Here is a 27,219-nt window from a genome sequence, read left to right on the forward strand (position 1 = left end):
AAACTGCAATAAAAATCGCAACAAAGTGTAATCAACCTTACTGTGCCTACTCACAAACACACACACACACATATACACGTGCGCGCATACGCCAGCGCCATTCCCCAACACTCGGGGTAGGCCACTCAGTACTGCAGCAATGACGCTGCACAACAAGACGCAAGGCGACGTGAATCTTTAAATTCCCAGCTGTCTTTCATCTTGGCGCGCTACTCTCGGTCCGCACTTCGCATGTGAGGCGAGAAATAACAGATTAAACTGCCTCAGGAACTGCCGCAACCACATAAAACTGTCTGATTCAAAGGTTCTTTCGTTGCGCGTTTCAAAATTTACAGGATACGTGCAGACAGACCCCGGGTTGGCCAATGGATGGAAAGAAAACTAACGGACGCTTGTCTTGGATACGCGAGGGGCGACAGTGTTCTGGGAGGCGTCGGCAGGGGGGCAAGTACACTTCGAGGATGAATTAATGATTAGCACCAGCCAAGGACCCTTGTCCTGTTACGCGAAAGAACGGTACAGTTGAGACGTGGAACGTCGAGTTACATGCTCCTCCATGTACTGCAATGACAGTTACTTGGTCTTTCTAACCCCCTAAGTTCCAACAAGCACAAAACGAGCAGCTATTTAAATTGTGCGTAAATTAATGAAAAATATTTCAATCACGGTCCAGCAATACTATTTCATTTTTTTTAATACTTGTCCTACACAGCCACAGGAAGGCATCCTGAGAAACGCATCGATATTAAATCGGACTGCATGCGGTAGACATGATTGAATAATCTACAAAACGGAATGTGACGTAGTTAAAGGAAAATCCCGGAACCATCTAATTGTCATCCGAAAACAGAAGCCCCGCGCGGATAGGGAGATATATTCGTAATTCGCCAGATTCCTCCCGCACACAAGGGTCAATATCCCGTAGGTTCGCGTTTCTATTCCGACGCTCGCTCGTACCATTCTTCTCACATCCGGCAGCCATTATGATTCGTGCCGCTCGTGATTAGTTTTCGGCAAAAGCAACTGAAGGGATGATTCGTTGCGAAAGAAGCTAAACTCCCGCGGAGGATGTATGGATATCCCTGCCGAGCAGCACATTTTGCAAACCAAGTCTACACTTTTCGTATTCTACATAACACACTAACACAAGCACGTCAAGCATTCTTTACACCCTTCAAAAAAGGGACGCCGCTATAGCCTGTTCGTCCTGGCCGTCTGCCGAAACGGTCGAATTCTTTCGTTTTCCATTCATGCAAGCTATTCAAGCCCTCGGTTCTGTGTTTGCCCTTTAAACACGAAAGACAAAGGGTCGGTATGGTAACCTCTAGGAGAATATGTTCGCAGAGTTATTTTCTGCTGCTGTTCGTATGCAGAATCAGGTATCAATTGTTTGGCTGAATGTTTTTGAGCACTTAAACTCTTTAAAAATTTAATTAAAAATGCTTTTCGATTGTAAATATGTTCATTGTGTAAGGTCACTACTAAGTGAGTTTTTAGAGGGAAAAAATATTCTAACAGTGATAGACAATATTTTAAGAACACTTTGTGTATCCGATGATCAAACGGCTGCTTTCAATACTTCTACTAGGTTTAAGTTTACCAAAATTTGGAAGAATCTTCATCATCATCTGAACTATCTATTGCAATTTTGTGCTTGTCCATAAATTCATAAATCATTTTGTAAGTAATTCAAACCTGAAAAAAGTTTAAGATTTTTGAGACCTACAAAAATTTACTCTTTTATTATCAGAGCTTACCAAATCTCGCGTTGAAATAGTAAAAAGTCTGATTAAAAAATATTAAGAATTTTTTTTATTCACACAAGACGGCCGTATTACTATAAAGAAATTTTTAATTTGAATTTGAAGATTGATGAATGCTCTTATTTTATTGACTTATGTGCGTTGGTGATATTTTCATCATAATGGCAAATCGAGACTAGGAATTGATTTTAATATTTATCCAATGATATCCAATGGAATTTTCTCCAAATTTTCAACTTAATTTTTAAAAAAATCATATAGATTCGTTGAAAATTTTGCTTCAGAATCTTATTTTACGTTAGGTACAATAAGAGCTCTTAATTTATTGTCCGTCACTGTATATGATATACAGGATATTATTGTGGGATACCATACATAACTATAAGATCGCATCAGTAAGCCAGACGGGAATAATAACGTGGCTTAATTTTTAAGCTTCTATAAAATTCAACAAACAAAAATCGAGAATGATTCTGAAGGTACTACAGAACTCTCAATAGGCATGGATTTTTTTTTCAGTTTATAAAGCTGAATCATCAACTCTTATCAAGACAATGATGGAAGTTGTTACATCAAAACAATCATTTTCCGCAAGTTTAGCAGAAGGCATTTTAATCGCAAATACATGCAAAACAACTAGTCTTATTTCCTATCAAACATAAATATTCTAGAAAAGGATACTCAAAACCTGTCTGAGGACAAAGTTACATGAAACCCAAAACATTAGAGCCTAAACAAAGTCAAAGTAAAAGATTTTTTTGTTTTAGTTTAAGTATCACGGCTCGCAGCGTATTCTCTGCGCTTCTTGAGATGGTTTTGTACAAAAATCTCAAGGAATTACTTCCATGTACCCCTGGCATGCCTGATTGAAGTCATAGTAACAATTATAAGCTACAAAAAGACGTACATAATAATGAGCACTAGTTGTACATCAGCTTGGTATCGATTACGACGACCATAAATACTATCACACCACAGCCAGTGCTATCAGAGCGTACTGACTTCTCATGCTTTAGGACATCACTCGCCTGTCAGAAACTACACGATCATACATACATTACGCACCGCGCACACACACACACACATTACGGCGATGATTACTGCTCTTACTTCACCCACGAGGAATTCGAATTCGTACAACAACAATAAAGCAATAAACCATTACCAATCACGTCGGTCGGTCGCTTGCTACAGCTGTTTACAACGCACTCCGCTTGTGTTACGCCGGTGGAGGAGTTCACGAAACAAAACAACCATATATACGGCAAACTGTTTCGGCCTACCCGTGCCCCATTAGAAAATGGCTGATATGAAATGATACAGAAGAAGCTCTTTGTGGCTTGTTAGCGCCACCGTGGATGGCACACTTACGATCCAGCTTAGATGTAATAACTTACTAACGCAACCCTGCTCACTCTGGTATCGAAACGGAGAAGGAGCTCGTGATCGTATAATGTGCGGACATGTGCGCTGTAGTAGCCCAGCAGGGGCACGACGCTTCAAAGCACTCCCCAATTGTGAGTGTGTGTCAATTTATTATTACAACGCTCAGCGAAGCTACACTACGCCATCGAAATTGTATTAATTTTCCACCACAACAAATTTCTAAATTTCACCTCCGGCTTCCTTTTTTTTCCAACAGCACCGGGTGGCAATTTATAAATCGGGGGAACGGGTTTGAACCGGTCAAGAGCCATAGAGCGGCATCACGGTACGATACCCAGGACTACCCACACCAGTGCCCGATTTCCATTCCGCCGGCTTCTCTCTGTCAAACAAAAAGGCCAAATCGGGCCGGGCGTGCGCTAAAACTCGCCCCCGATCGCGACGGTTCAGTGGCACTTCCGTAATGCAGCACCAACCCGGACGGACGTTGACTGATTGACCCGAAACGTAAACCCCGGCTGGAAAAGCCTTCGACGACGGAAGAGAGGGCGTTGTGTGGGGTGCGCATTGGAGGAAAAAAAAAGGTTCGCGCAATCGCGAGCACTACCACCAATACCATCATACATCCATACGATCATACGGGTTTTTCTAAAATGTTGTTTTGTGCATGAAGAAGATCGCGAACGCGCGCTCGTTCGCGCCACCAGCGGCACACGCCACTCCTCGATCACCTTAACGTCCGTTGGGGTTTTTGACGTGCGGAAGGGGAACAGCAAAACAAACAAAACAAAAAATTCAAGAAAAACAGAATAAAATGCTCTCGATGCGCGAGTAGTGCTTCCTCGGATGGCTGACTTTGGCTCGTACATCCTCCCCCTATGCTTTTCCATTTCGGAACCGTTTTTTCCCCCTTTTTTCATACACTCCGGTATGGTACGGGAGCGCGCGCGCACACACACACACAGAAGGCACACACTATCATAACCATGCTCGGCCAGGTATGGTGCAGCACCCATGCGTATTGTACGCATAGGCAGCACCAGCTGGTGTTGTTATGTTGATGCGTAACATACTAACACGGCACGGAAATCACATCGTTTTGTTTGCATAAACGAGTTCAAAATTCGGTGAGCAATGCGATGAGATGCTCACACGCCGAACTGTCATTTATCACAACGTACAGCACAATAAAAAAAGCCAAAGAAAAAGATCCTTTTTTGAAGGACCGTCGACCGACCACTTTCTTCAAATCTTCGAACCAGCTCCACGCTTTATCGGCCATCAAAACAAAGCAATTAGCCTGCTGATGGGGAAGCTTGTTTATCCAAAAAAGCGAAAGAGACGTGTTCGGCTCTCTTGTGATGATGTCTACTGCTGCTGCTGCTGCTGCTGCTGCTAGTGTGCCAATTTTCACCGCATTAGCTCATTTTTTCGAACGATCAACGATTTACGATCGCTTGGGCGCTAATTTTCCCACTTTCCTTGTTTGTTTTCGTTTTTCTTTTCTACACACACACACCTTTGCTTGCTTGCTTGCGATCGAGCTTATCATCATCGTCTAACTGGATCAGGTTGCGGATCAGAATGGAGGACAAGAAATTTGGATTATCTTTCAAGCTTATTGCTCGCCACAGTGATTAGAGATCTCCGTGATGTACATTGACCTTTTTGTTCCCACAATATATATCTCTGCACTAAATAATTCGGAAATGTAGTTGGTTTGTAGTTTTTGCAACATAGCACGAAGCTGCGCGATAGTCGAGACGATAGCATCGAGTCGATTTTTCGCACAACAAAACAGTGTTCAACAAAATTGATCACTTTACGTCAAAAAGATTTCGGTTCGTGTACCCGCGTTATTTGGAGCACATCATGCTATCTCTCTCTTCAGCCGCAATCTATCATCGAAACGCATAGAAAATGACAGGGAGGCGAGAACTTACGTAGTTTTCGGCAAGAGGAGTCTAAATCTTTTTGACGTAAACTTTTCTGCAATTTCCTCCTTTTAACCGTTTGATCGTTTTGACATCTTGGACGGTATACCGTGGCTTACACACACTAGACTGGCCTTTCAGCTTCCGGGTACGATCAAATTAAGACATTGGAAAAGAAAGGGTATATGGGAAATATGTTAAATTCAATAAAAACGATTATCTGTTTATCACCATCAGCAATCAATACAGCCCTACAATAGTTGCAAATAATAAATTTGAATCTCTCTTCGTCTTACAACCTAAACCCCGGAAAAGAAAAGCCACCATAAAATTAAGATGCAAGTAACCTCAATTCTCCGATTGATAATGGCAATCCATCTGGCAGCAAACGGCAGTCAACGAGCGTGCGAGGAAAGAAAGAGATTGCGTCGGCTACATTTTCCAACACCTGCACTTTCGGCCTATACTTGAACGAAGAAATGCGATATTCTTATTATTACTCCTTTTCGGGCAGGGCGCTTCAATTTTTGACCGTACACCCCGGAACTCCCAAGCAATCCCCAATCAAATCACCACACCGTGTCTGTATCCCGAGCACTATCACCGGAGGTACTCACCCAACTTTTTTTTTTGGGGGTGGGTAAGGAAGTAAAGGAGGTTGAAAATAATTTGTTAATCATCGCGCAAGAGTCATAAGTGGGGCCGGCCAGCACAACATAACCACAACAACAACAAAAAATAGGCACCGGGTCTCGTCTCCGGACTAAAGCATCTAGGGAAATGGTCCGTTTGCTCCTATTTCCACCTCTTTCTGGCACTTTTTTCTTGTTTTTCTTCTTTCGCGCACTTTACGATCGTAGTTTTCCTCCAGTTTTTTTTCCCCCTGCAACAACCTCCCGTTAACCGGTTCGCCCATCTGCCACAGGGAATGGGATGGATGGAGAAGAAGGTGGGAATGATCAGGGAGAAACAAGAGGGTTAGATGCGCGTGAATCATCATGGGCTTCATGCGTACAAACCGAAACGCGAAACGCACCACGTGTGTGTACCGTTTGCGTTCGGCTTTGGCTTGGCTACGATCGCCACCGGCAATCGGGGAGGCAATCGGGAGGCTTTTAGGCTAACAGCAGCAGCAGCAGCCGTAAGCAGCGGTTGTTTGCTTTCTTCCTTCTTCCCTCGGTCGTACACTCTGCTGTCCCAGGATCCAGGGGGCCCTCCCGGAGGGGTCTGTATTTCTTCTGCAAGAGATGTTTCGTTACGAAACGACCGATAATGACCAACAGCGGCCCACAGCGGCCCAGCCAGTGAGGGCCAGATTTGTGGCCCCGAAGGTATGAATCCGTTGCGTGTGTGTGTGTGTATTAGCAGCGCACTTTCTTCGTCTAGTTGCGTTGCTCGTTTGCCTCGGCAGAAGAAGAACACCCAACCCGAAACCCGTGAACGATTTTAACAGCGATTCAACACGCGTTCGATTACTTCTTCTTCGGCCTCCACTTCCTCGTTTGATCGTGGCGATAAACGGTCGAAAACGTTTTCTTACTACTATTTTTGCTGGCATGCGAACCGTCGTGCTCCGGCAAAACGAGCATCGAGATTTTGGCAGGTGCGAGAGGTCAACATCGAAAGACTTCATCGAACGATGGAACTCTAAAGAACATCCGAACCGAACCGGCATGTGTGGTAGATAGATTTCCGCACTACATGCCACACTTGCTCTAACGGGGGAAAACTACTTCTAGTCTCTCTTCTCGGGAATGAGAAGAGCGGAAAAAATAGTCGGTTGAAATGCCAAATGCGTAGGTTTTGTTGAAAAGAATTAAGGTCAATAAAGATCACACCGGACAAATATATTTTCTATTCCTTAAATCGACTAAGAAGTCAAAATTGGACGGTAATATTAGATAAGCAATAAAAAAAAGATTTGCAGTTAATAATTGGTAAACATTTTCGACTAAAATATAGAGTACAAAATAGAGTTAATCTGATGATGTAAGAATGTAAGGGGATTTCCCTTCTTCCTGACATAACGGCCTGTTAATTCGGCCATATTTATTAGACATTTGAATACAGAAAAAGCCAGCCTGTTGAGGCGACAACGGCGTCGGTCTTCATACAGCAGGACCGGTGTTCAAATCTCATCCGGACCGTAGTGAGGATTGACTATTCAACTACGTGTTATCAGCAAAATAATTCATTCAGCAATTCGAAATAATAATAAAAAAGCTAACGAAGTGGTCAGCAAATGGAGATCCCAAGGGAATAATCATTTCAAAAAAGTTACATACTATCCGAATAATTTGGAATCTAAAATTTACGAAGTAAGAAACACACTCCCAAACATGAAAATGAAATGTCCTCAGAAGCAGGCAAACAATATGCAAAAACTTGGCACAAAAGATTGACGACGTCCACTCATTGCGAACGAAATTCATTATTTCTCTCATTCTAATCAACCGTCCGTGTCATGCCTGATTCCCCGATTCCTCTTCGCTCACACCCTTTTCTATCCGGCGCATGCATAGCAGGATCCGTGTGTCGAGCTCGCAGTCCCTTCGCTGCCACAGCAAAAGCAAAATTCTTTCCCCTGTGCGCTAACAAACACATCTACACGTGGGGTACGGCGAACAGAATCGGAATCGAAACCCCTTGTTGTACTTCACCGGGGGACACGCTTCAGCCTGTCGTCTGCCTTTTCCATCCCTTGCTGCATAGCAAGGGAACATTATGGCATCGGCAAACGGGATCAATTCACACACGCACGCACGCACACACACACCCATACGGACAAAGTCTCAATAATCTACAGGACGCACGCTGCAAGTCGCCGTACGCGCGTAGTGCGTCGTTTTGTTCACCCCTCGTTGGTGTGGATGCACGTAAGAACATTAATATGTACACATTGTACTCGACTGAGGGGTTCCGATCTGGAGTCCTTCGAATGCTTCCCTGCATTCGACAGGGACAAAGGGAGGACATTGGGATTGAACTTTTGTAGAGCAGTTCGTACATTTTTCGAGCAACAAGAACAAGAAAAAAACAGTGTGCGATTAACTGTATCCACCCAACATCTGGGCATCGGTCAAAACTTTCAGCCATCAATTAGCACTTTTCTTCTCCTTTGCTTAAGAATTCATTTCTCCTCCTCCCCAAAAAAAAAACCTTGATCGCCCTCGCAACCAATATTCCGGATATCTACGAACCCGATTTTCCAAACATTCCAGTTATGTCCGAATCTCCCGGAGACCGGATCGAACCTCCGGGGAAGTTGGTGCTAATGTCGGTTTTCCATTTCGCGTAAAGCTTCACCGGCGCATCCGCACAGTGCCCACTGCGGTGCGCTTTTCCCTCGCAAGAAGAAGCGCACGGGGCAATTATAGGTAGCATTATTATTGTTATTAGCACTGCACAGGTTTGGGTTGTGCTGTTGTATAGTAGTAGGCCTCGCCTCTCGTTGGTGGGCTAGATGTGTATAATGGTGCATTACCTGATTTCTTCTTCTGTTTTCTCGAATCCTCGGCTCCCTGAATCTGCGGTAGCAGTGGATCCGCGATGTGCTTGCTGTTGGAACTCCGAACACACGGTAAGCAACTAATTTTCCTCGCTTTCCCCTTCTTCGGTGTGACCTCACACACAAACACACGAGAAGCGGTGGTGGTAGTTGATGCTGTTTTCCTCACTTCACTCTTCGAACGGCAACAAACGATCTAATATGCACACGGTTCGAGATCAGGGGTTGTTCACCATCAAACCAGCAGGCTCCGCGTGGCTATCTTTCACACACTATTCACCAACACCAACCACGCCACACTTAATGCCCGAGATTTATGAATTTCAGTTTTTGTGGCTTTACTTTTTTCACTTTGGGTTTACCTTGACAAAACGATTGAGGAGGAGCACTATCACAAAAACAGTCTTGCTTAGATTGGCTTTGTAAACTGTAAAACAAAAAGGATGTATGTTTTTATGTGTTACTTGTGTGGCGTAATAAATCCTTCCTTCCAGATATTACTGAAGTTAATGCTAACGAGCTGTCAGAATCGGAACTTGATACACGATTGTTCTTATCTTCGTACTTTGTTTGATGAAGCAATATAAGAGAATAATTTTAAAATAACGTAAAAACTTTTGATAATCCAATATGAAAAATAAAACACGACCTAATACCAGGAGAATAAGAACAAATTTGTTTCAACAGTAAGGCAGCTAATAATATGAGTGATTCCGTTGGATTTGGTACGAAATTAATACTTGATTCTACGAACTTCACAGACCCTGTTTACGAACTACAACAGGACACCCTCAACCATCTTTTTCTACACGTGGTTTGTTAGTTTCCTTATCAAAACTATCTTCACACTGTTGCTAACAATTAGGTAAAAGACACGCAGTGTGTGGTCGGACTTGTTGATAAACACTCCAGAACGATGGGCACCCTCCAGCTGGGCGCAGGTGTGAGCACCGCAACGAAACACAGCTAATTTCAGTACTTTAAATCACCAAACAGGGTACGATTAGAATCGAAATATACACGTTTCCTGACGCCACCGTTTACCCGTAAAGAATGACGCTTCCAAACAGTTGCACGTTGCAAAATTTATGGCGCGTTTTCAGCAGTAGCAGCAGCGAAAAAGTACACCCTGTTCGCTTTGTCACGCGCAACGTTAGATTGAAACTGTCGTGGAAGTGTGTTGTGCTGTTGGTTGGATGTGGACTGTCGAACAAGCCGAACAGCAGCCGAAGCTGCTTGCTTTGTGAGGGTAACAGAGATGGCATATTGGTTCGTGTGCTAGGTACGCTTCACACCAAGCGAAAGCGTGCACGGCCTATGCCTATACCCCTAGCGCCTACTCCGAACATTTTCTAATGCGTAAAATGTTAGGTTTGAAATTCCACCAATTTGCATTTTACTATGTGTTCGCTTTTTTACACCAAAATCCAATACTGATATGCGTGGGTGGATATGGTCGTGTAAGAACATATTGGATAAGAATAGTGGTGGTTTTGGCGCAATGTTCTGTGTATCCGCTATTTTTTATTTCACACATTATATTTAATCCTTATTTTATGGAAGCTCGGTGGTATAGGCGACAGCAGCGCCTGTCTTCAAACGACAGTACCGCTTTTCAAATCCCATCCGGACCGTCCCCCCACAGTGAAAACTGACTTTCCAACTACGTGGAATCGGCTGTCTAGTAAGCCATTCGATGGCTGTTGTGACCTTAGAGGATCCAAGAATAAGAAGAATTTGTATCCTTCCTAACTTTACGATATACATATATGACATCTAATGACTTACTAGACTTATTGATGCATAATCAGTTCTTAATAGGGGGGGAACGGTTCGGATGAAATTTAATCCCCAGTCCTGTCATAGAATACTTCATAAGCAGCGCTATGAGCTATCAGTGTGATTGTACAGTATGTTTTCGGTGTGTTAGAAAATCGTTCAACAAATTAATTGTTCTTTCGTTAAAACTAGTAACCGTGAGGGAGAGAGAGGGGGATTAAATTCAAATGTTAGCCGTATATGCAGTTTTTTTTAAATATTTTAGAGTATTTTAGCTTTTTGAGGTTTTATTATTTTTATTTTCGTTTTAATAATTCGAATTATGTAGCTACAAATTTATTTTCTATAAGCTTCAACGTATTCTTGTTCACATCCTCACTCTTACATAGCACTGCCACCTTGGGAAGTCTTGATCTATTATTTCCAGCGTTCCTTGGCTTTAATTTGTAATTTGTATATTAAGTTCGACTGACCACAAATGACCCTCTCAAAGCTATATCATATATAACACAATGACACTGATAAGCTAACATACAGTTTACGTATAGCTGCATAATCCGTGTAATTGATAAAAGATTCTCCAGTAAGCTCAATTATTTGTTGTGTCAAAGCCATGTTGTATTGTGTTTGTTAAAGCCATTACATTCCATTATGTGTTTTGTCTTTATTAACTTCATTAACTTAGTTTACTCGAAGAAGGAATGTGAGTCCTGGACTAAATTAAATGCTCCATCCTGTGAAGATTCGCCTTTGCCTATCGCCTTTTCCAGCGGTCGTCCCAGGCTGGCTAATTTAATGCTGCTATTTTTACAATTATATTTATTTATTTATTTTATTTAACTCCAATATTAGGGCCAACTGCCGCATGATCAACTTTTCAATATTATACTGATAACAATTGGAATACCCAATATCAATTGAAAGTTTTACTACCACCCAACATGAATTTGGACAGAGTACAGCGCCATCTATCAAACAGTAGCTGTTTCATTAAGGGAATCTTTCAAGTAAACTTTTCAATGAAATATTTCATTACATTACTGTACTTTAGATAACATCATGTAACGTGAGCTAATGTTACATGCAAAACATCATGTTACATGCTTTTTTGGGACGTTTTTTAACCGATGTTGTTTTTACCCATGTTAAACCACCAGTAACCTTTATTTGGTCGTATCTGCAGGTAAATAATGAAAATTTCCCCAGCCATTTTTCATCTTTCATTTTAAATAGTGTTTACTTCAGTCAACATATCAACGTGAATCCCATAGTCCCATTAAACCACAAAAAAAAACTTTATTAAGACGTGTTAGGATCATTGTTTTCTTGCTGATTTCTAGTCCTTATCATCACCGCAGCACATTAATTGAAAAATGATTGCCGCAAATCCGCATAGACGACCTTCGCTGAGGACCAGAACGAAACTTGTTTCGACACACGTTATGGCGCAATCGAACCCCAAGTGCAGATTGCTTTCCCATGCTCATTAACGATTACACACTATCGCACGGTGAGCATTGCGATGAGCACCTTTTGTGTATTGTTGTCTCTTATCTACCATTAGCTACCACACGGCAGAATATGTTTTCGCGTACGCACCAACCAGTCAAATCATCCATTTTCTTCTGTTTTTAATTTCATACCAGTACGATAACAGCCCTGGGACCACATACGAAATGGATTGATTTGGTGTTGTTTAATTTTTATTTTGTTTTTTGCCTTTTTATTGCGAGGAAAGAGATAAATAATAGTACAGAGATTACAGAAGAAGACACCTAGTTAGAGCTTCCTGAGCAGTGCTTTTGCTTCCCTTTGCGCTTCGCGATCGTCGGCGGTACTAGAATGAGAGTGTTTTACCGGTAAGACTTACTTCAACCTACATCGTCCAACGAAACTTACCGTGGTGCAGCCTGATTGGCAGCTAGTTCGAGATATGGACGTGCTTTTTTCGGTTGCTTCAGCGCAATCAACGTATCGCCCAGCATCAGATGATTTAGTGGGAAAAAGTTGGGCTGTACGCTTTCCGCTCGCTCGAAATACCGTAACGCATCGTCGTACGTCGCATCCGGTATGTCGGTGGTAAAGGTGTGGATCATCTTCTTCTGAAACCATGCCAACCCTGCCAGCTTGTGGTAGAAGCGTCCCAGAACAAACCACCCGAATGGATCACTTTCGTCCAGCTCGGTTGCCCTCCGCAGATGGCGCAGTATGGTGCTGAGCTGCAGTACACGCTCCTTAAGCCCTTCGATGCCGGACTTTTCCGCAAGAAAGATCGCGTAGTATTTGTGTGCCGAGGCAGTGTTGGGTTGCAGGGCAAGTCCTTGCTTTGCGTACTCGAACCCTTCAAATACGAGTGCTTCCAGTTCCTTGGCTTTCTTCTCGTCCACCGCAAGCTCCCGTGTGATCGAGTAAATCACACGGCACAGCCTCCACAAAGTCTCATATTCCGTGTCCTTGAAACACCCGGAAACAAGACGATAATTAGATCGTTACACTAACGGTAGGTTGCAGGCGGGTCACAGCCGGGTGCCCTAACTTACCGTACTGGTGTGCTTCCTGCTCAGCAGCAGTTCGTATGATTCGCGAAACTTGCAGTCAGCGAACAGCTGATCGGCTTCCTCATAGCTTTCTGCCATGTTGCCGGTAGGAGTGGTTCAGTACAACTGTCCGTATGCTACGACCTCCACACTGCAGAACCAGTTTCACCACATAGGCCTTGTGTTGCGTGACTCCCTCTCCACGCGCACCGAATGTTAGGGAGACGATCCACGTACATTCTATACACAATATACACACTGTAGATCGTCTCTCGCTCTCGTAGCTCGTAGCAAGCGCTTATCTGCGTTTTGGCGAACAACGGGCCGATGCCATCTGCTCGATTTCAATTTTGCGATGTCACTAAATGAGTAAGCGCGTTCGAACGAACTTGTCCGACTTCCGATGTCGGAGCAACGAAACCTGTCACCCCAGATGTAGCACGTGAATCATTCAATACATGGAACCAATCGTAAAAATGTGCAACAGAAGCTATAGGCTGTCGCTTATTGCTTATCTCTCGCGATAACAAAAACCAGGCGTCCTCACACTTAGGGTTCGGTTCATTTGCTGTCCGTTTGTTTATGGAACGTTCACCACTGTTTGGATGCACTTTGAGCGTGGTTCATTGTGTTCATTCGTGTAGCTTAAAATTATCTTTACCACTACAACGAGTGACTTTATTTTTGTGTACCTTGAGCTTAAAGTCTGCAAGGGTGGTACACAAATGGACGATATGATAAGAAGCTGATCGAGGGAGGGTATGGGTTTTCGAAGAGGGTATTAAATCTCCTTTGACAGCGTAACCGATAAACAGCCTTTCGATAAGGACGGGTCAAGATGTACTACTTTGTGCCTTACCTACAACACTTAACAGGCGAGAATCTAACCGGCTATATTACCTTTCCAGGGTAAAAAAGCATCCATTTTGCCACGGGAAGCTAATCTTGATGGAGTGAGGGAACGCCAATTAATTCCAGCGCTGAGCATAGTCATCGTACGGTAATAATTGATTCCTTGTATCCCATCGGCGTGGCCTTTAAGGTTAGAATTAATATGACGTCAGTTTCTATCGACAGATAGGCATGGGATGTACAACTTGAGGCACAATTGCATGTCCATTAGATTGTTCCACATTTGATTTTATATTTTATTTCATTAACAAACACGTTTTTAATGTTACATTTGTACACTCCTAACCGATGGTCGTTGCGTGTGATCGATTTCTAAAGAAAAATAAGCAACAGTCCAAGCGCACGCAACACCTAACATTACCTTGTCACTGTTCAATACACTTCTAAGTGCACCGCGTCAAGAATCGTCCCCGGCACCGGGTACGGCACGCCATCCATGTCCAAACCAGGGTCCAGCCCAAACCGAGCCTGCACCGTTTTCTACAGTTTCTTCAACAGTTCGGTGGCCTCTTCGCGGCAGATCCGGTCGTCCTCGCACCGTACATCCACGGCAGCGGCACGCTCGAGCCACGCTTTTGCCTCGCTCGGTTGCTTCAGCGCCAGATGGCATTTGCCAAGGTACAGCAGGTTCAGTGCGTAAAAGTTCGGCTTGATGGTTTCGGCCTTGGTGAAGCATTCCAGTGCCTCCGCGTACGAAGCGGTCGGTGGGTTCGGGGCAACCGAATTGATAAGCTTGCGCGTAATCCAATTCACCTCGGACAGTTTGTAATTGAACTGGCCCAGCATGTGCCAGATGCCCGGATCGGACGTCCCGTTCAGACTGACCGCACGCTGGAAGTGTTTCTGCACGTTTTCCAGCTGCTTGATGCGCTCCGTCACACCATCGAGGGCAGCTTTTTCGGAGAGGATTGCGCCGTACCACTTGTTAGCACCGAAATTGTTCCCGTCCGTCTCGAGGGCGGCCGTTGCATGCTCAAACGCTTGCCGACAGAGTGCCTCCTTCTCGTCGCTCACTGTGGATTGTTTCGACAGGAAAAACACGGTCCTTGCCAAACGCCACTTCACTTCACAACTATCCCGATCCTGTGGTCGAAAAAAACAGAAATAAAACATTTCATTTTCAACCTTTCACCAGCACGGGTCACAAGTCGGCTCCCTTACCGTCAGCTTCTCGATCATGTCCAGCGAGTCCTGATACTCGCAATTCTCGAACATCTCGTCCAACAGCTTCAACTCTTCCGCAGACATCGTTGTAAACACAAATATCGATTGTTTTTGCGCGCTGGCGAACGTTAAAAGGGCACTGGAGCCGCTGGTGTGCGCTGACTGTCCGTGTACCGGTACACTCGAAAAAGTCAAACCGTCACGTCAGAACGGAAGACCATTGGAAAGTAAAACTGTGATGCGTTAAAGTTCGCGACGGAACCGCGCCAACCACAGTCACAGTTATATTCGTTTCGAAAAATGTGCCACCCTCGTGCCACTTAACGGTGGTCGTCGTGCAGCGGCTAATCACAAACACACTGCAAACCAGCAGCAAACTGCACAACAAGGGTGCGCACGAACGAACTACGGAACCAGTACAGGAGGAAACGCCGACCCGACTGTGGACGAATATGGTACCGAGCAGCCGGGGCAGGGTACTCGATTTATCAGACAACACCGACAGAATCGTCATTCACCTGGGGTGGAAGTGTTTTGGTTTGCGTGAAGTTCTACGATTTCACTGCCATTGGGGCAGTCAGTGCGCCAGTCTCCCGCTTTCAGGGAATAGTGCAACTCGCTCTGGCTGCATTAACGCTGGAGTGCCTTGGATGAATATGCAACGAATTTGAATTTTTAAATCGGCTATGTTGCTCGGTCTGGAATGAAGGTACTGGAGTTCAACTGAATTGTGAAGTTTTTTTTTGCTATAGTTTTTTAAAAATAATAATAGGTTTTTGGATGAACGATAAACAGTTTTTGAGAAAGATAAAAAATGGGTCCACAAATTGTGTCACATTATCATTTGAAGTGAAGCGGCGCCTTCACACGTCAAGACCGGGGTTCAAATCCCAACCTGGTCGCTCTAACGTTGTTAGAACTTACTATCCAACAACGTAGTATCAGTAAGTGTAGTAAGCCATTCGATGGCCGATGGGTCTTTCGAGGAGGTCGTAAAGTCAAAAAAAGAGAGAGAGATTTAAATCGTATCGGGTTCTTTTTCCGGTGAAGGCAAACAGTGTAACATTTCTCAGCACATAAAACAAGAAGATTAGAGGACCACAATTCCATTCTTGTCTCATTCTTGGGCTCCACTACTTAGCTGCACAGACGGTTTGTCTTCCAATGGTTTGAATGAGATTTGATGTTTAATCTTGCCGTGGGTCACACACCGCCTCAGAAAAAGGTCTATCTCATGTTCCACTCATTACTTTATGAATTTTAAAACAGTTTATTTATTATTATTTGCTTTTGTATATTTTGTTTAGTTTTCATTTAAAACATACTACAGGTAGAATTGTTGACATAAAGCATATTTAATTCAGCATGTCTGCTGTTCAGGCTAAAAGATCAGTGCTTCTAGTAAAAGAATTGTTCAACAACTAAATTTAGATTAAATTAGAACGCATGTTAAGGCATCGTATATTTTAATGAATACTCTTGCCGATGAACTTTATTGCTTATTTAAGGCTTCACGATACACCGTAGAACTGTAAAGCTTGTTTAGATTGAGACAACATCGTTAATATGTAGGACATATTACATCATTTTGTTTTTTATTGATTAGCTATTTCAGAACAAGTATTTGTATCATGATAAATAATATGGATATTTGCGAAATGTTTTCGCAAGAATCGATGAATAAATTTAAGATTATGTCATTATTAAATATCAAACAACGATAACGAGTGGCTTAACAATACCCCAGATCTTGTGTTCCGCAGAAAATTAGCATTGTTTTCGATTTATAATTTTTTAATACTGCAAATTATTTCAAGCGAGTAACTCATTTTGTTTAATCATGCCTGTTTCTTCGTTTCTTTGCTTCTTATCCATGTAGTAAATATATGGAAACAATTTTCTTTGCACCGTGTTGTAATTGTGTAACGAAAAATTACACCGTTGGATTTAAAAAATGACGATAATAACATTTTGCCATAATATAGTCACCAACCCTGCAATTTTATAGAATACTTTATAGCACCCACACACATACCACTACATCGACAGCGTAGCTGTCAAAACGCGTCTGCCTTGCCAGACCTGGCTGTGAGCTGACTTTGGCTATTACCGTTATTTTCATAACGTCCGCGTCCGGAGCAAGAAGCAAAGCGCGTACTCGTCTTCTGTTGTGTATGTTGTGCATCGCTGGCTGTACGCAATCGTAGGAAAAAATTGACATTCCCATCGACTCCCGTTGCAGTCTTGCCTGCTGTTCGTGCGTGTGAGTCTGTGTCTGAGTGTGTGTGCGCTGTTTGTTTTACCGTCCAGGTGTTGGTGATGTATATGTGCACAGGATAACGTCGGGAATAGAGTAAAAGTCCTACACGCTCGTTAAGAAAAGTTCCCAAAAGCGGTCCGGGCTACTAGTACGGCCAATATTGCTTTTTTCCTCAATACGCGTCGGTCGGTATCGATAAAATAATTTCGTTTCGTATGACATCACAACGGCTGGGTGTTTGTTGGTGGTAGTAGTTGTTGTTCCTGCTGCACACACCGATAGAACGCATCGGTTTTCGATTGCAACGGCTGTCGCATCGTCTTGCAATGAGCACATCGTCGTCTTCATCATCAATGTAATCTGTTTTCTATCGGTATGAGTTGATAATTGCATATCACACCCAATTGGTTTGAGATATTGGCGACTGCAGCTTTGCGAACAAAAAGACGGCACACACGTTTTTTTGCACCGATTTCTTAACCAAGCAACCTTGGCTGGCGCTCTGCACCCAACAACGATGCTATGGTGTTGTGTGCTGCGAACGGAATAGTTTGTGCAGTGTGGTGCAGCTGTGTGAGTGTAGTGAAGTGTTTTAAAATTGCGTCAACGAAGCAAAACGTCCGAATATCCTGCCGGAATCCTTGACAACGCTGGGTGCTTCCGTTTTGTTGACGACGCCGTTAGCTTCCTCCCGTGCTTGGTGCGGTTGTATTAATGTGCACGTGTGTGTATGCGTGCGTGGTTGCAAGGTTTGAATGAAGTGGGCTCTCCCGCCCCCCGCGAAGCGAACGACGCCGTAAAATGAGTGCAATCAATAATACCAGCAGTACCAGCGGCGGTGGTGGCAACAATAACAACAACAACAATGCCAGCAGCCGGCACCAGAAGCTGGAACAGCAGGTAAGCATACTTCTTCTACTGGCGGATGGTGGCTGAAAAAGTTCAATCGGAAAGGTCAAAACGGTTCGTACGTTCTTGCTCCACGGTACAAGTCCGCACAACACAAACACAATCGTAGTTTGCCATGACAGCTGTTTTGTTTGGGTTTTGTTATTCCTGGAGAGTATTTCATTGTTTTAGGGGAGGATTATATGAGGGCCATGGGGAAGAAAAATTTTTCTTCACCCAGTTGATTTAAGAGCAATCTTGGTTCTTTCCTTGTGAAAGATAGGATTTCAATCGCATCGAGAGTTCTTTAAATGGTGAATCGATTGTAAAATAATTTGTTCTTCACTTTTATTCTTTTCCTTGGGAATCCAATGACGAGATGTCTTGGCTTGTCGTTTCTGGCTTCTTTGACTTAATTTTACCGATCGACGGGTGGTCGTTTCGCATTAGCTGCTGACGCCTCTACCATATTCCCAGTGGGTCATCTTGTTAGTAAAACTATTACCGTAACTTTTATCGAAAATTATAGTACTGATTACTGTAGCAATTATTTCGATACTTAATTCACCATTTAACATAAAAAAAACTTGAGTCATTTTGGATGTTTTTTTCTAACTCGTTATCCTTTCTCGTAGAATTTTAAATAATAGTAAAATAGTAATTTATTTTATGGTCTTTTTGAATACGCCCTTTGGTCGACCTGTGTGCCCGTTACATGAAAAGATCTCTTGATGAACGAGTTGCCTTGGTCCAAGAAGCCTCTTCGACTACGAGGTCACTTGGTAGATGAGGTTTCTTGGATGAACAGGCCCTTCAATCGTCAACATCCCTTGAGGCCCCCCTGAAGTTTATTTTACCGTATTTGAGGTGCTCCAGTGTGCGAGAGCATTACGGCGAAGGTTTTTACACGCACTATACAACTATGTGGTATCGGAAACTCTAAGTACTCATTATTAGATGGCCAGAATTGACATATCAGATCCTAGAAGCAGCCACTCACACTTTCTTTCAGTCTTTTAGTTTGGCTGTCTTTTTGGATGGACTTTGCCTCAAACTGACGAAACACCCTCAGAAGGATTTGTGTGGAGGGACAAGAAGGAACTGCTTCAATTCAATTAGGCTCACAAGAGCTCAGACAAAGCTCTAATTCAATTCATATCAGTAAGGTATCAACATCGCAGAAAGACCAGAGTTCTCCATTTTTTTTTCATAAGTTGTTCTTTTCGTATTCCTATAAAAGGCATTTGCTTACAGTTTTTAGCTGTCAATGTTGTTTTTTAAAGAAATTACAGAAAAACGATATTTCGTTTCATGTATTTCGTTTCATGTATTTGATATGTTTGCCCTTGGCTATACAAGTAGTCTAATATCTAATTTTAAACTAATCTAAACCTTAACGGTACGCAGAATAAGTTGCAGCATTAAACAAAACAAAAGAAAACAAAACAGAAAATAGGAAAGTGAAGGAAAGATAAGGAATTGGATAACAACCGGGAACGGAAAGAAGGTAGGGATTTGTTGAAATCAAAGTGATGGGACGAGGAATTAAACATTTTGATGGCAATAAGGAGGGGATCTTTACGGCCCCTGTTATGAGGATTGGGAAACAATCCTCGTAACTGGGCAGAGCAGAGGATCGATCAAGAATTTTTCGTAGAGCAAACCTAGTGAAGGACCTCTGCACCCGCTCTATTCGATCAATGTGAATTCTTGCCGACGGGGACCAGTTAACCGAACCATCCTCCAGCATCGATCTGACCAGTGAACAGAACTAAGTCTTCGAACAACAAGCATCGGAGAAGTCACGGGCCACACGTTTAAGTACACCAAGAGTCCTCCTAGACTTGCTGACTATAGAGTCAATCTGGTGTGGGAAAATGAGCCCCGTGTCGAGCAAGATGCCCAAGTCCTTAATGACCGAAACACGCTCAACCAGAACCTGGTCAAGTAAATAAGGATGAACGAAAGGGGTGCGGGACAGGGTAAACGAACATTAAATAAGTATTGCCTAACGGGTAATGAATACGAAATATTAAATAAGTATTGATAAACCCGTGGTATAAATGCCTTTCGGAGCATTCCCTCGTAGTGAGGGCTGAAAATCCAAAAACGTAGTTTCAGCAAGTCGAGTAAGTCATTCGATCAGGGCTCGGCAGAGTCCGGCTCGCGTACCTAATCCGGTCCGCTAGACGATTTGATCCGGCCCGCTAGAAAAAAATTGTTGGGCGTCTCGGATCACAGCACCGTTGTCCGAATAGAACGTGACGAATTCAAAATCAAAACTTACAGAGAGCAAGCGTCCAACGAATGTCAAAGTTGTACCTTTTTATTCTTGGCATAACGACCTTCTCAGCTCACGCTGGCCATCGAATGGCTTACTAGACTTGCCGATACCACGTAACTGGATATTCACTAGTGGATAGACTGGATAGACTACACCACCGGCCGTTACTAGGAGGCTAAAAAAATGCTGCTCTCATCTCAAAACAGGCAGTAAAACGCTGTATTCACATGTTTCAAGATTTATTTCATGTATTTGGCTCGCAGTATCAGGTTAATTTTTCATGTCTGGCCCTTTTGGTGCAAACTCTGCCGACACCTGTATTAGACGGTCAGCGTGATCTAGAAGAGCGTTTATCCCAGTAGAAGAAATATAATAAAATAGTACAACATTAAAAAATTTATAATTTTCTCATATGCAGAATCGTACATAAATCGTTTGTTGGGAAACTTCCGTGTGACAATTGCTCTGCTCTTGCCAAATATTTGCTAATCTTCCAAGACCTTTCAAAAGCTTAAAATTTACACCATCACTTCGCAGTTTATTATGCCAAATATGAGTATAATTCCCGTGTATTCCAATGCTTGTGTTTGCCTTTCGACCAACAACGATGTGAGGCCGTTTTTTCCAGCTATCCAGCATTTGTTTGCCTTTCGCGGAGGCTTGCAGAGATTACAGTGCGTTTATTGTGATCATCTCCTGTGCGTTTTTCGTTGCCACAGCAAACAAGCGCCACCAAACTACTATTCCCCCCCTCCCCCCCCCCCCATTCCTTAAAACAGGTGAAACAAGTGTATGATGACGAGGCGAAGATATGTTCTGGGAAACCCGCGCGAAAGATAATTTAAAGTTCGCAGGCCGAGCGAAAACGATACACCGGTAATTGCGGGTCGAAGATTTTTTTTTTTTTCAGTTGGACAGCAAAACCTGCTGCTAGCTACTAAATAAAATAAAGAACCAGATGAGCAGACCAGACCAGTGTCCGGTCTTTAAAAGTACGTACCGTACAGCCGCAAAGTTCGCTCGTCAGGTTATGCCGGGTTTCCGTACTGGTGTTGTTTCTACGCGGTGATTTTTGTTGTTGTTGCCGGTCCCTTCTCTTCGTTCCAACAAGTACAGCGCACAAAAGCAATATGCAGAACCGGACGTACAACTAGGTGACTCACCCGATTCCCAATACATTAGCGGCCAAACAAGCCGCTCGTACCAGCGCTGGTTCGCGTCGCGCGTAGCTGTGTCGGATGGTACTGTAGTTCTGACCTCAATGTTTGTCCGGTTTATGGGCTTCCTTTAACCGTTTATGTAACTACTTCCCAGTGACTTCCCGGTGACTAGATGGTCACACAGAATGGAAGCGCAAATGCAGTGCTCGTAGAGGTGGTTAACGAACGGACAAGAGGGGCCAACAGAGTCGAGAAGGATTATTTAAATTAAGTTTTATTTACTTAAACAGACACCACCACATTCGTGCAAATGTGCTCGCTACTTGTGAAATGCGGTACCGAACTGGTAAATGGGTGGTTTTTTTCATTTGCCATTTGTCCTCTTATCTACAAAGTAATTAGAAGTTTTGTTTTCTAGTCATTCTAGTCTTTTACTAACATTGTACTGTACAGCAGGTTTTATTCTTCGTGAAAAGCGGGAATTACCTTCTATTATTAAGTCTGCATTGTTAGTTTTTAAAATCCTATTTTTAAAAACAATGAACAGTTTCATGTGGAACAATTTTCAAATCAAAAGTTTGCAGTTTTAGTAGAAGATCACATTCAAGGACCTAATACTAAAGTGCCATTCATTTAGAAATCGGTCACTCACCACAGACTGTAAAACGAGAAATTTTCAACGTAGAAATATAATTTCTACATCAACTGGGAAGGTTTTTTATTGTTCTCTTATCACAAAATCCAAGAAAAATACATTTATTTATGAAGGGATGAATTTAAGCAATTTTCTTTTGATACCTCCCATAAGCTGCGGCACAACTGGTTTTATCCACTTCAGTAGCTGTTTTCTCAATAGTATACGTGTTGGGGAGTTGGCAAATCTAGCCAGAGCTTATTGAGCTTTAAAAAAAAACAAAAAACACACTTTTCCAGGCACTGATCTTTATAAATTGTCAAATTTATAGTTTGATTTGTTATAAAACCCGTGTTTTGTGCCCCATCAGCAGGTATGGCTTGCCATACCATGAGTTTGCGGGCAATTTTTTCAGCAAACCCCAACTTATATTTGTTGGAAACATCGCCCCGTACTATGGCAACATAAAATTTTTGTCCAGTATCCTGTCTCAAATTATAGTTGTGCGTTCCGGAATGAACCTGGCAGGTTCGTTCCGTTTCTTAAGAGGAACGATCGGAACTGGGTTCGAAATAATGAACCTGGCAGGTTCATAGCTAAAGGATAAAAGGAACGATCCAGGCAAAAGGAAAGAAGCTGGCAAAATGAACGAACCTGACGAAAGGAACGATCATGGCTGAAGAAAAAAAACTAGAGTTGTGCGTTCCGCAATGAACTTGGCTTTTTCGTTCCGTTCCTTTGCCAAAAAGACCCAGTTCCGTTCCGTTTCTTTTTTTTTCGGATTTTTTTTTTTTCGTTTATTTATAGAGGCTTTGAGTCTTAGGGACTACATTCGCCTCTCTACTGTATAAAAAAAATGGTTTAATGTAATACAAAACTATCGTATATGTTGCTTAAATATTATGGAAAACTATTGCGATTATGGAATATGGTATCGTATAAGTGTGAGCTATTGCTTAAATTTCTTTGTATAAATGACTGATCCGTAAAAATGTAATGAGGCGGTTCTGCTGAAGTTTGTCGGGTGATAGGATTGTCGTTAAATCAGTTTCTAGTTGGCAGGTGTCTCTGTGTTTCCATGGCAATCGGTGAGGATGTGGCGGACGGTGATGTCAACACCACAAAAGCTACAGAGTGGAGGACTGGATTTTTCTAGGAGGTAGGAGTGTGTAAGGCGGGTATGACCTATACAAGGGCGGGAAAGGACTCGTTGGAAGTGACTGGATTCGGTATCTTCCCATGAAAAGGTCTACGTTGTGCCATGTGGAGTTCCAGTGTTGGGAGATGATGGTGTTAGTTAAACGGATGGCATCTCGGCGTGAAAGGGTGTTGTGTGGTTCATCAGGGCGGAGTCGACCATTGTTGGCAAGTTGATCGGCTTTTTCGATACCGTTAATTCTGGAGTGACCAGGAATCCAACATAAAACGATTTCGGATGAGAAAGGGATGCCATCAAGGAGTTCAATGTTGGGGTCTTTGGAGGTGCCGCATTCCAGGGTAGCCAGTTCCGGAACTTTCCCATTACTATCTCAAATCTACTGATATTATATATGTACGTTTGACGAAACGTACACGTAGTTTGGCGATGTAATTATGCTTCAGAGATCTGTTTGGTTGTTTTGAGGCACGAAAAGAGCGGTAATTTGCACTAAATCCGATTCTTCTGACGGTACTTAAGCTGCACCTTATTATTTTTTTGCAACATCCTCATCCAAACAAAACATATTCAAAAGTAGAAGACACGTTTTTAAGGAATTTTCCAATTTTTCTCCCAGACCAAGTTGAATTTTCTAAGTGGTTGTGCACAATGAATTGTCTACGTTGCAGCTCAAACGTTAATAATAACTGAAACAAACAGGATCATGCCAACAGCATTCCATAAGAGGGAAGAGTGCTCCTATATCTTCTCAAAGATGTAAAAAAATTTGTTGAACTTTACTTATGACAAACCTTTCCTTTCTGAGTCCACTAGAAAATGAACAAATTAATGGTTTCAAACTGTAAGTGTCCCACGCAGTCCCCAGAAGCCTGGAATGTGACGCGTCGCGACCACAACGCGACGATCATGCAAACCAAAAAGCAAATGCTCCCCAAGCCTCCCCAAAAGGGGGTCAAAACAAATCGATTTCTTGGCGCGTCGAAGCTTGTCCAATTTGCGGAAGAGGAGAGGCGACAAAACAACACAGAGGCAGAGGCGGCAACAGCTTAGTCATCTAAGCCATAAAGTATGCATTCGAATTTGCCGACACTGTCGCCGGTTGTGCTGTGTGTATTAGGTCCCAAGTTACTCTTATCTTACTCAGTTTGTTTGTTGTTGTTTTATTCGTTCGTTCCATTTTTCCTCCCCGGTGTAGGAATTTTCATTTCAAAGATAAATCATCAATCGTGTTGAAAATTGCGTTTGCATAGAAATGAAAAGCCGGGTTTCGGCCTCGTCCCAATATTGCGCCATTTCACTCTCCCTTCGTGTGCGTTTGCTGTTCGTTCCGTGCTCGAACCGTATGCAAACAGTCTGTTTGTTTTTGTCCTCCATTTTCACCTCCATTTTATCCTACCGCAGCAGACCCGTGATGGGTTTTGAGTGCTCGCACCGTCCATATCCGGCGGGCGCTGTTTAAATCGAAGAAAGTTCCAACCTTCCTCAAACAGAAAAAAAACGCTTTTTGAGGTCAACAGAATCGATCGTGGACCTCTAAAGCCGCATAAATCGAAATCAGCTTTTGATTGATTTTGGTTGTTTTTTGTTTTTTTGTTTCCGCCGTTTTGGTGGCCGGCATCGATCGTGTCTGCGTGGCGTGCGAGCGAAAAGCGATTCGCATTTATGGGAAGTGAAAATGCGTCTGCCAAAAACTTTCGTCGATTCAAACCGGATCGGATTAATTATCGGTGCAAGAGAGTAATGCGGGGAAATGTTGGAAGCAATAGGTTTTCCGAATCGATTCGCTCGGTAAAGTGCTGTTCTTACACGGGCGCACACACGCTCAACCAGGATGAAGCCGGCGAAAGTCGGTGAATCAAACGATGTTTTCCTTTTTGTTTCACCGATGTTCTCTGGAGGCGGGATGAGTCTCGTACCCTTTGGGAGGGGATTACGCGAACTAAATGTAATTAATGTGTAAAGATCAATCAAACGGATGAAGCAAGTCTGATATTAGTTTTGTGTTTTTTCTCGTAGGTGATTAGTGTACCACCAAACTCGTATCAACGTAATTAGAGTTTATTTAATAGTGACTTTCCATCTCATCAAAAACCATTTCAATATTTCAGTAGTGGTTGCTTACGATTTCTGGCCATTCTGGTGTGGCCGTTCTATTGCTGACCTTCTTGGTTTGGTCTGGGCTGTAACAAACGAACAAATATTGTTAAGACAGCACGAACATTTATTTGTCTGCGTACAGTGTTCTCCAGTGCAGTCCAGCAATGACGTTCCAAGCTCAATCTATACTCTTAAGACATAGACAACACTACATTTACATATTAAAAAATAAATGGTAGACTACGATTAAGGAGTGAAAGGATACTACGGTTGTGGAATCACAGGACAAGACCGTTGTCTCTGGCGAATCGGTAAATGATCCTCATGTAGGAGAGGTCACTGGTAGCCAGCACTTCTCTAATTTCTGTACCTAATGTGCTCGACTGCGCTCAACAAGGAAGGTCTTGCGGTTTCAAATTCCACGCAGGACCACAGAAGGTGATCCACGTCGTGGAATCCGACACCGCAGCCACACACTTTTGTCTGAGCCAGAGTTATACGCTGTAGATGAGCATTCAACGCAAAATGATTCGACATCAGTCGAGACATCATTCGTATAAATGCCCGGTCTACAGAGAGCCCATCGAACCAAGGCCGCAGGGACACTTGCGGAGAGATCGAGAAAAGAAAACGCCCGAGTTCATCCGCCTCACACATGCTCTGCCAGCGAGACAGGAAAAGTTGCTGTGGAAAACGAAGAAACTCCTGGGCCGAGATTAGTCGGTTGTAAAAAGCGCCTGCTTTGACGCCTGTTTTGGCCAGTGAGTCAGCCTTTTCATTGCCGGGAATTCCACAATGAGAAGGGACCCAGATTAGCGAGATCCCAAACGCCTTATCGAACATTGAGCCAAGCAGTTCAATGATTTTGATGGTGAGGAAGTCCTGACTCTTAACAACCTTCGGGGATTAGTGCTTCTATAGCATTAATGCTATCAGTGAAGATGAAGTACTGTAATATTGCGGCTAGCTCTGCGGTGTAAACACTACATGGCTGCCTCAATTTGAAAAATGCTTCACTGGACTCGCTAAAAACACCGAAGCCAGTGCCCTCCTCAGAGGATGATCCATCAGGGTAGTACTTGCTTTTTTCGTCTAAATAACCATACTTATTCATGAAAATACCCGGAACTACCCTCGGGCGAAGATCATAAGATATGGTCTTAATCTCCTCGCGCAATGAGGAATCTGTTATTAAAATGAAACTGTAGTTCTCAGGAAGGGCAGCACGATTTAATGCCTGTGGAGCGCTAGCATGCACTTGTAGGGCAACAAAATCTTCGTAGAGCTTTAAGATTTTGCTCTTAGAACCTATCTCTAGAAGCGCTTCAAAAATTTTCTATTATCAAGGGATTTGATACTGAACAAAAAAAACCCTAGTACGAGTCGTACAAGAAATCTTCTCTTTACTCTTCTTTCTTGCTATTGCTGAAAGCATTACTACAATCCTGAGGATGCTGAGGAATCCTGATCTATATGAATTAGTAGGTCAAAATAACTCCGACTAAGGTTTAGGTGTTATGGTTAAATCAAATAGTTTTCTCTTGTTTCACGGGCACAGACGTGGATCAAGAATTCAAATTTAATCAATACAATTGCAAATGATCATCCAAAGTACGTTCAAGTCAACCAAAGTCTACCAGCAAATTGGTTTGCTTTTTTATGAAAGATTTGTACTATGAGCTGATTCGATTTTCAAAAACATCCTTATGAGAAACAATCCAATAAATGACTAACCAATTCGACGAAAAAGGTTG

General features: G+C 42.9%; 4 protein-coding genes across 4 annotated transcripts in view; 1 reads left to right on the forward strand and 3 right to left on the reverse strand.

Annotated features, from left to right (window-relative positions):
* Positions 1-27,219, reverse strand: part of LOC126556257 (proteasome subunit beta type-5-like) — a 375,585-nt gene that overhangs the window by 122,099 nt on the left and 226,267 nt on the right. The window lies entirely within an intron of this gene.
* LOC126556293 (regulator of microtubule dynamics protein 1-like) lies at positions 12,107-13,084 on the reverse strand. Its single transcript, XM_050211537.1, has 3 exons — positions 12,911-13,084; positions 12,270-12,823; positions 12,107-12,207 (listed from the first exon to the last, which is right to left on the reverse strand). The coding sequence occupies exons 1-3, from the start codon at positions 13,004-13,006 to the stop codon at positions 12,150-12,152; spliced, it is 708 nt and encodes a 235-aa protein (XP_050067494.1). The 5' UTR covers positions 13,007-13,084; the 3' UTR covers positions 12,107-12,149.
* On the reverse strand, positions 14,297-15,105 carry LOC126556300 (regulator of microtubule dynamics protein 1-like). The gene is made up of 2 exons (XM_050211545.1): positions 14,981-15,105; positions 14,297-14,902 (listed from the first exon to the last, which is right to left on the reverse strand). The coding sequence occupies exons 1-2, from the start codon at positions 15,065-15,067 to the stop codon at positions 14,300-14,302; spliced, it is 690 nt and encodes a 229-aa protein (XP_050067502.1). The 5' UTR covers positions 15,068-15,105; the 3' UTR covers positions 14,297-14,299.
* Positions 18,033-27,219, forward strand: part of LOC126556087 (protein king tubby) — a 35,036-nt gene continuing 25,849 nt past the window's right edge. The window contains exon 1 of the mRNA XM_050211286.1: positions 18,033-18,143. Coding sequence (XP_050067243.1) covers positions 18,045-18,143 — 99 coding nt within the window. The 5' untranslated portion in view covers positions 18,033-18,044. The remainder of the gene's footprint in view (positions 18,144-27,219) is intronic.

Source organism: Anopheles maculipalpis, chromosome 2RL, assembly GCF_943734695.1.
Source record: "Anopheles maculipalpis chromosome 2RL, idAnoMacuDA_375_x, whole genome shotgun sequence".
Classification (NCBI taxonomy): domain Eukaryota; kingdom Metazoa; phylum Arthropoda; class Insecta; order Diptera; family Culicidae; genus Anopheles; species Anopheles maculipalpis.

Coding starts and splice junctions, on each gene's coding strand:
- LOC126556293 (XM_050211537.1), bottom strand. CDS start 13,006: ATGGCAGAAAGCTATGAGGAAGCCGATCAGCTGTTCGCTGACTGCAAG. Junction 12,824..12,910: donor GCAGGAAGCACACCAGTACG/GTAAGTTAGGGC, acceptor GGGTGTTTCAAG/GACACGGAATATGAGACTTT. Junction 12,208..12,269: donor GCCAATCAGGCTGCACCACG/GTAAGTTTCGTT, acceptor CTCTCATTCTAG/TACCGCCGACGATCGCGAAG.
- LOC126556300 (XM_050211545.1), bottom strand. CDS start 15,067: ATGTCTGCGGAAGAGTTGAAGCTGTTGGACGAGATGTTCGAGAATTGC. Junction 14,903..14,980: donor ACATGATCGAGAAGCTGACG/GTAAGGGAGCCG, acceptor TTTCGACCACAG/GATCGGGATAGTTGTGAAGT.